The 9,420-nt window shown below is 44.0% G+C and overlaps 1 protein-coding gene across 1 annotated transcript in view; it reads right to left on the reverse strand.

The window, feature by feature from the left end:
* ZNF292 (zinc finger protein 292) overlaps positions 1 to 5,684 on the reverse strand; it is a 49,182-nt gene extending 43,498 nt beyond the window's left edge. Inside the window, exon 1 of the mRNA XM_041412268.1 lies at positions 5,317 to 5,684. Coding sequence (XP_041268202.1) covers positions 5,317 to 5,478 — 162 coding nt within the window. The 5' untranslated portion in view covers positions 5,479 to 5,684. The remainder of the gene's footprint in view (positions 1 to 5,316) is intronic.
* Positions 5,685 to 9,420: the final 3,736 nt, after the last annotated feature.

Consider the following 9,420-nt stretch of genomic DNA (forward strand, 5'->3'; position numbering starts at 1 on the left):
ATGCATACCCAAAAGGAGAGACACAGACTTGATTAGACAGGGCATAATTGCATCATAACTGAAAGCTCAAAAAATAACAACTTACCAACAATTCCATTCTACCAGTTTGTGCCTGTATTATGTAAACATCACTGTTAGCTGTTGAGCTAAACAAAATCTAAGATGGACATCTACCTATCCACTGAGTGAAGAGTTTGATTAAAGTTGTCTGGAGTAAGAAATCAGGGGTGATATTAAAAAAACAGGAAATGTCTTCTTACTTATATTAAAAAGGCACCTGATGTTTTGCTGGTGGTGTTTCTCACCATCAGAGAACACTAATCTTATGGTCACATCACAACTGCAGGTGTTCAATGAAACAGCAAAAACATCCTTCAAATCCTGAGGTCTTTAGACACAGAATTACTCCTGGCAAGGGATCATACTATAACTCCTGCAGGAAAAAATAAAGCAGCCTACTAAAACACTTCCTTGTCATTAGATTAAGACAGACTCTGGGATTGGATAAATCCAGAACACGTAAGTAAAATGTTTAGGAAATGCTTTATTTCAAATTTTATGGATAAAAATGAAGATTATTTCGTCATCTTGGGTCTGAAGAGGAAGTTGAGAATACAGAGATTAAAAGTGAGGAAGACAATGACAGTTGAAGAGGGTGACAGCACCAGAAAGTTATCAAGTCTGTAAGGTATAAAAACAATGCCAATTATAATAAGATTAATAGGAGAATTTGTAAGAGAAAACATAAGACTAATCTCCAACAGAAACAAATAATTAGCAAAAACTCGTACAGTGATTGCACAGTTACAAAAACATTTATACAGTGATTACAAATATGTAATAATAATAAACAAATGTTTTTATGTAGATATATGCAGGTATGCTTTTAGGAGAGACATCTCAGATTATATATCCCCAAATATTACCAAGATCTGCTCTAGCATGATAGCACACCCAAAAAAAATAGGCTAAGACCTTAAGGTCCCAATGCTTCACTAGAACCTCAACACACAGCAGAAGTCAGCTAAAAACAGTAGGAACAAACAGTACAGCCAGAGCAGTTAAAACCAGTTTTTCTTTCTAAGAAGTTTTGGGGCATCTTTTGAAATGCCCAAAAATTTTCATTACCCCTCCCCCCCTCCCCATTTTTCTATCATCATTACACCTTTTTTGCTACTAGAATTAAGAAGATTCAAAGTTACTACTGGGTAAACTGCCAACACTAGAAGGATATTAATGTGTCTACTAACAGCTTAGCACACTTTTAACACATCTTTTTCATAACAGGCAGACATGACAAGACAACCAAGAAAAGAACCAAAAGTGCATTCAAAGTTATTGAGGAAAGGCCACACAACCATCCAAATCATATCTTATGCTTATAATACAGGCCACTTTATGCTCACAACTTGTGCATTAGCACAACAAACCTAACTGCTTTACACTTTTGGTGAATTTGTACCACAAAGTACAGCAGGAGAGAAAAAACCCAACCCTTAGAAGCAGATGCAGGAAAGAGATGAAGTGTCAAAATAACAAAGGAGGGATACTAAAAACATGTCAACTACAGAAAACCAGTCAGAAGAGGCAGAAGCACCACAAAGATTTCACAACTACCTAGTGACAACAGAAAATGTGTTACCAATCCACAATCTGTTTTTATTTATACAAAATAAATTTTAAAAGAAAGGTGTACACTGCATAATGACAACTAGAAGGGAACACAGTCCCTAGTTAGGAGCCCTGATATACCCACCAGCAGCACACTCACCTAGCTCTCAAGCACAAAAACCTGAACACACTACATTTTGGTCTCCAAATGAATATAAACAACTGGTCACCTTTAAGAACCAAGTCTGAAAATAATCTAATCAGCCACCACATGCTGACAATAACAGCAGCAATCTTCAGATCATTCTGAATTCTTGCAAAATTTACACTTGCAATTTTTAGTCACTACAGCTGAAGATACTTGTTTTGTCTGACACAGTCTGCTCTCATGTAGTTTGAGAAAACATAACTGTTTGTCAAGGATTTGCTCATTACCGAATTGCAACGGAAGAGCACAAATCACAATTAAAAAATCATTTTACATACACCCATATGGATGTGAATTCCATTGATAACAATAAAAATAATGCTCTCTATTGCAGGCTGCCAATGGAGAGCAGAACTACAATCACACAGATCTGGTACAGGGTTAAGGTCCAGTCTATAATCCCCTTAAAATTTAAGAATAATTGCACCATTTCAATCAGAGCAGGAACACACATATTTGTAGCTAATGAAATGCTGCATATAAAATACATCAAAGTAAACTTTATTCTTACAAGAGAAGAAAACGTCTGTAACACTTTCTGTCAAGCTACAACGGTCTTGTTTTTCTGTATTTTTAATAGTTTTTCTACACTATTGGGTTATGAAATATTTCAAACTGAGGTATTTCAAAACCAGATAAAGGACTTGGCTATACAGCTCCCACTTCATTTAATAAGAACAGAATACTTAAATCCTTTATTTGTCTTTGAACCTAAGGATCTTTCCACACTTTACTGCACATTCTTTAGCTTCCATCAGTTTGAAAATAAGCTTATTTCTTGAACATTGGTACCCACTTCATTAAAAAAAAAAAAAAAGTTAATTTATGGCAGCAAGCTAGGTGGTTGCTGGGCTCCAGAGTGACTACCTGGCCAAACAAAACAAGGACACCAGACCTTCCAAGGTCTGTGCAGTTATTACATGAGTAGAAACTAAACGTGAAGGGAAAAAAAAAATCAGGTGAAATCATACTGAGAGAAATACTAAAATATCTCCTCATTATTGAGCTTCTAGACCCAAGATATAAATAAGTGATATATATTCAATTTATACATATAATAAGTAACAACTCTCAGCTCCATATATTTGACCAAATCCTTCTTTCATGCATATATTTTCAAAGACTTTATTCTCGAAAGCATGGCAGATACCTTTAAACTGTTATTTGAAAGAATTTTCTGAGATGGTTTTTCCACAACCCGTGTCATGCAGTGCAAACTAAGTAGCTAAGCCTACTCTCTGAATCATGAATACTATTTTGTGTTAGCCCAAATAATGGATTAAAATTGCAGAAGAGGCTGGATAAGTATTCTGGCACCACAAGCACAGGTGAACAGATTTTAAAAAACGCCTGCTGAACCAGTACAAAAATACTTGCCTAACAACACTTTTTAATAGGTTAAGCATCAGTTTAGACGTCTATTCAAAATGTGAAAAGCAGGATCTTTCAACACTGAATGTCTCAACCCTCAGTGTTACACATTAGCCTTCAGCCTGCAAAAACAGATACGGCCGTACTATAAATCTTGGTATGGAAGGAACAGTAACTCATTTCAAAACGGCATGATTTCTAAGTCAGTTCCTACACAACTGATTTGCCCAGTAAGACTTGTTTTGAAAAGGTGCATGGTTAAAAAACATAGTAAACTTGGGATTTACAACGGACTTTTGTAACAGTCATTAAAGTAATGAGAAGAATATTCATACTTGTTAAACTTTAAATCAATCAATCAATTCTTGAAGCCATTTGCTAAGAACATGCAACCACGATTTCAGTGATAAATCTGCTTTAGACATCAGTAATCTACTCTGTACATGTCAAGGATGGTGTCTTCATTCCCACCTACCCAACACTACTTCAGCTCAATGAACAGCTCATTCACAAGTCGAGCAGGAGCCAGGAAAGGCAGATTTCCACCTCTCAGTGTAAGAAGTTAAGAAAGTAGGCACAAAGATAAAACAGACTAAGAACACACTGATCTGAACCAACATAAACCAATGTTTCTGTGCATCAACAAGGACATTCTAACCAGGCACACTATGATAAATTTTGACCAGAGAAAAACGAACCTGACATATGAATACTGTATATACAAAACTAAATAAAACTATGCTTAAAATATTTAGTAGCAAATCTTCCTGGTTACTAGGAAGTAGAGCCCAGTTTAATCCAGAAGCGACAGATGTAAAATTAGCATGCCACAATGGCCACCAAGAATCAACTCCTTAAGAAACAGATAAAAAATCATAAATAAAACACATTTCAAACTAACCATGTGAATTCACTCTTATCCATTCCACCTCTTAACAATCGGCCTGACTGTCCATGAATGGGTGACAGGAACGTGTAAACAAACACTATCACTAGTATCAGCCAGACAATTAAACAAAGTAAAGCTACAGAACTAGTGGTTTCTGTGGCTTAAATTATTTGAGAACTTGTTTTATACATTGGGATGCACCTAATGCTATCCAAGAAAGGATACCTAAGAGAAATCAAGGCCATGTATAGACACAGATATGACTAAAATGGTCTGCTGTCTTAGCAGTCTGTGGAGCTAGTACCACAAAGTTTGTTGAGGAACAAATACTCAGCAGGTTCACCAGCCCAGAAGAAACACCTGCAAACAAACCGTGCCTCAGGACCAGCCCAAGCTCCGGGAAGCGGGCCTTTTCCCGACGGCTGAACAATTACACACAATGGTGCTTCAAACAGTGCCGGCTCGGGAGCCCTCTCCCGAGGTGGGATTGCGCTCCCTTGATAGGGCAAGAAAACGGGCAGCAACACCACAGACCTGCCACCACCACGGGAGACTCTGTACGGTCCACCACCCTCACCTTCCCAGCATGGCAGAAACTCCACTATCCCTACAGTGTACAAGATAGGGAAGGGAGCGCGGGGAGGAAGAGGACACGGAGCAGGAGCCCCGCGCCAAGGGACGCGGGACGGACTTCCAGCTCCTGCCCGGCCCCTCGGAGGAGCGGCGGAGCCCCCACCGCCCGCACCGCCGCCTCCCTCCCTTCGCCCCCAGGGGAGGAGGGGTGTCGGAGCGACGGGGACGGGGGGGCCCCCGGTCCGCCACCGCCAGGAACAAAGGGCCCTTCGATAAGCCGAGCCGCAGAGCACAACAAAGGGGCCTGGAGACCGCGAGAACCGGGGCGGGGGGAGGCGAAGCGGGGGATGGGGATTACGGGCCGGGCCGGAGCGGCAGCGGGCGCGGGGGCCACTCCGCCTCAGCCCGCAACGAGCGGCGGCGATCGCTCGGCCGGGTCCCGAGCCCCGAGTCCCCGCTCCCCCCTCCCGCGCCGGCCGCAGCACCGGGAGCCGGCTGCGGGCTCCCCGCGGCGGGGGCGGCGCTGGTCCCGCCCGGCGCCCGCGCTCCGGCCTGGCCAAGCTCGCACACACACACACACACACACACCCCGCCGGGGAGGGGAGGGAGCGGGCGGGGGCAGGGCACGGAGGAAGGGAAAGGAAAAGGGAAGAGGCGGCCTGACCTGGCAGAGCTGCTTGCAGTACTCGGTGGCCGCCTGCACGGCCGGCTCGCGGCTCTCCCGCAGCCCCGTCTCCAGCTCCAGCAGCCGCTCCCGCAGGCGCCGCAGCTCCAGGAGGTCGCCGCCCGGGCCGCCGCTCTCCCGCTCGGCCTCCTCGTCCGCCATCTTCGCACCCCGCTCCGTCGCGTACGCAGCCCCCCCGCCCCCCTTTCCTCCCTCCTGCCTCCCCCGGCTCCCCCCGCTCCGCTCCCGGGTCACGTGATTACACAATGCCACGTTCCAGGGACGGGGGGTCACGTGCGGAGGAGATGGAGACGCGCGGGAGCGCGCGGCGCGCGCGCGCGCGCACCGCCCGCCGTCCCCCCGCGGCGCAAAGGACTGGGGCCGGGGAGGGGGCGGGGCCTCCGCGCCTCACGTGACGAGACGCCACGCGCGCCGGGGTTCGCCCCCGCGCGGCCACGTGACGGGGCCCTCCCCCGCCCGCGCGGCGACGCGTTTTGGCGGCAAAGCGGCCGCAAATGGCGGCGGCCTCGGGGGTGGTGCGGACGGGCTGGGTCGGTCAGGTTTTGTTGCTGTCCCTTGAGTTCAGAATCGAGGAATCAGTTAGGTTGGAAAAGACCTCTCAGATCATCGAATCTAACCTATGGCTGAACACCATGACGTCAACTAGACCGTGGCACTAAGGGTTATGTCCAATCCTTCCTCCCACCTGAGAGCACCATGTGGCACGAACCGCTGCTGGACAGGCCATGGCCGACTCCACCGAGGTTTTGTGGCTTGTTCATTTCTCACCTTTCTTCCTCTGCAGGAAGTGTGTTAGCCTCAAGGATGCCACTGATTTGTCTTCACACCTTGATCATCCTGCTTTGGTAATTGGAAATGCAAAGTGCAGCTTGGCTGTTCAAATGAAGCAGGTGAGATCTGGAGGTTCTGGAGGGCTTTGTTGCCCTTGTGTGCTGGGCCAAACATCCTCTCGCACACTGGTGATGTACTCACAATAGTGCAAAGCTCTAGCGATGGACATTGTCCTTCCCTGCATCTGCTAAATTAGCTGAGGAGACTCCTTCGTCAGTGAAGGGTGTTGCAAGTACTGGAGATGGGCCTGAGGCACTGATTCTGGTGAGAAGGAAAACATGGATCTGATGAATGCTGAATTGGCATGGATACATGTTTTGCAGTCTTCTAGGTTTCACAGGTTGACGTGTGTTGATGGCTTCACACTCTTCACTTTCCCTCATTGAGGAGTTGAGGAGGAAATGTGTTACAGCAGCGAGAGAGAGCCCCGCCTGAACTGAATCTTTCTCATAGCCAGCCAGCACTGCCTGAAGCTGGACATTTCACATCATCTGAAAAAGAGGAACACTAGTACTTTACGCAAACTTAAATTAGGTGTAACAGTCTTTTGACTGGAAGAGGCAACCAGCAGACCCCTAAACATGCCTTCCAGTCTTGCACTGACCCAGGTGTGACTCAGTATCCCATACCCACTACCTTATCTTGTATGGCCATGGGATTGCTTTGATGTTCTCAGGGTTTTTTTGGTCACAAAAGACAAATGGCACTACCTACTTCTTGCATGCAGTTGAAAGCTGAGACGAATGGTGAAATGAACACTAATTCAGAGCTGGGAAGAAAAGAGGTTCTTCCAGAACTGCAGAAATGTTAGTCTGCAAGTGAGAGCACTGAATATGCAACATTTTGGAGACAAGTCTGGGAATCTGGTCCAAAAATGGCCACATTTTGGGTCATAGCAGTGAACCTAAAGTGATAGGTTTCTTGTTGTCCATACAAGCATCCAAGTAGATACATTACTTGTGACTTGTAAGCCTGAAACATTTTTAAGTTTCTTGACATTTTTGCACAGGAAATCTGTTGTGTTACAAGCAGAGGAAGCGAAAACTTTCAGCTTTTCCATTTAGGTTAATGTAGCACTGGGTAAATCTGTTTATATCCCTTGCTACCAAACCACCTGTACACACCAGTAGGGTCAGTCATGCAAATGCTAGAAACAATGGCATGAGGACCTATTTATTCTTTGTCAATCACTTCATATATCTGCAGGATCTAAAATGCCTTCTCTGGATAATTCTGTCCTATACTGTGCTGTTTGCAATTATTTTCACTGAAGTGTGAGCCACAATCCCCCAACTGATAGTCTGTCCTTGCTTTAGCATGCTGTATTGTTTCTGCTTTGGCAGGGGGTGTTCTGAATTGAGCCCAGGCCGGGAAAGAAGGAGAAAGGGAGTATGGGTTTCTCAGTCATGCAAAGGTTAACACTTGGAGAGGGTAGAGTAAGCGTTGTTTGTTTTGTTCTCCTCAGGGTCAAGCCAAAAGTAACCCATCCCTCAGTTGTGCTACCATGAAGTGGACTTGCACATAAGCCTCCAGGGGCTTTGTGCAAGGGAGCACTCCTGTCTTTAATCATGACTCACAGGCAGAGAATTGCTAATCTTATATCTAAGAGATCCTGAAAATAATTATTAAGTAGAAGGAATGACCACAAACAGTGGTGAAAAACAAAGGAGTTATTTTTTTCTTGACAACAGTGAGAATGTGATGACAGCAACTGATTCAAGCGTGGCAATGGCTTGAGAAAGAGGAAAATAATTAAGAGCAGCTATGAGGCCTTGTTGCTCATCCTGTATTTGACTCCTGACAGGAGCTACACTAATGGATATAGCTCATGGAAGAGGAGAGCTGTTGCTTACTGGTGACAAGAGGAAGAGATTGTGCAGAGAAGAGGTTCTTTTCAAATGCCTGTTTTATTCATGGGCATGTGAGGCAGGCTACGTGACAGTGGAAGAATGTGAATATAAGAGAGAGGAAGCTTACACTGAGGAAGAAGAAACATTGACTGTAATTGTAAATATAGTCAAGTAATCCACTTGCTGTTAAAATGGAAAATATAGAGAAGAGAGAAGCAGATGAGGGAGATGCATGTATTAGGAAGGACAATTAAAAGGAGGGATGAAAAAAACAAACTCAACCTAAACAGTCCAAGAACAAAGACTGCGAAGATGGTGAGAAAGAAAGAAAAAAAAAAAAAAAAAAGGATGGAAGACTGGAAGGAAAAGGTCCTGACTTCTACTCCAGTTCAAAGACAGAATTTTTTGTCAAGAAAACCTTATTGCTTGGGTGTGCTAGAAATAAAGATTTAAGATAAAGGCTTACAGCAGTAAGTATTCCTCGCCATCAGAAATTTCTTTGGGGTTCAATTACACTCTTCCCTATTCTCTTATTCTTGCCTCTTCCTTGACTGATTTATTATTTCCACAGTGTGGTGTTTTCCTAGATCCATACTTAGATTCTTATGTCTCAAAGCTGTCATTTAGAGTATGCACATCAGATACTCTTTATGTTTTGGAATGCAGGGCCTGGTTAGAAATGCCTAAGAGATAAAGGAGTCTTCATGACCTGAACTCCCCTCTATGTGGGTTACTTACCTATCAGTTGTTTGAAATAGCTTTAAATACAGGAAAAAATTCATCTCCCACCATTTGGTTTTCGGTAGTGGAAAAGGGAAATCAAGCAAGTAGTGCTAGAAGTATCAGAGGTTAGAATGTTGGCATCAAAGAGAGAGGGTTGGAATAGTGATGACAGTGTGGCTTAGACTGTATGTAGCCAGTAGTTGGGAGGAGGACTTGCTCTTCAGGGAGAATGTCATACTAGCAAGAAACAGCTGTGATATTTGTGTATCACTGGAGCCCTGGCAACAAAACTAGATTTTTTAGGGATAACAGAAGATATGACAGAATAAAGACTGAGATGGCGTCACATGAATATTAAAACACTCATGGTGTTTGGGAAGCAAAGGGGATTAATGGAGGATTAGAATTTGCAGTGTGATAGATATTTAAGAAACAAATAGTGACAGGACCAATAAATTAGAACTTGTTTGAGTTGGTATTGGGAAAATGTGTCCAAGAACTTCTGTTAGAGAGCATGAAGATGTGCTGGAGATGTTTGGCTTCAAGTCAAGAGAGAAATAGTTTTTGGAAGAATAATTAGGAAAAATACTACTTGGAGTAAAAGTAGGTTGATAACTAAGGTTCTTAATTTCTTAGGTCAAACTTTGAGAAATTAAGGGAATGAGCTGGTGATGACAAA

This window comes from Onychostruthus taczanowskii, unplaced genomic scaffold (genome assembly GCF_017590055.1).
Source record: "Onychostruthus taczanowskii isolate IOZ18803 unplaced genomic scaffold, ASM1759005v1 scaffold39, whole genome shotgun sequence".
Classification (NCBI taxonomy): Eukaryota; Metazoa; Chordata; class Aves; order Passeriformes; family Passeridae; genus Onychostruthus; species Onychostruthus taczanowskii.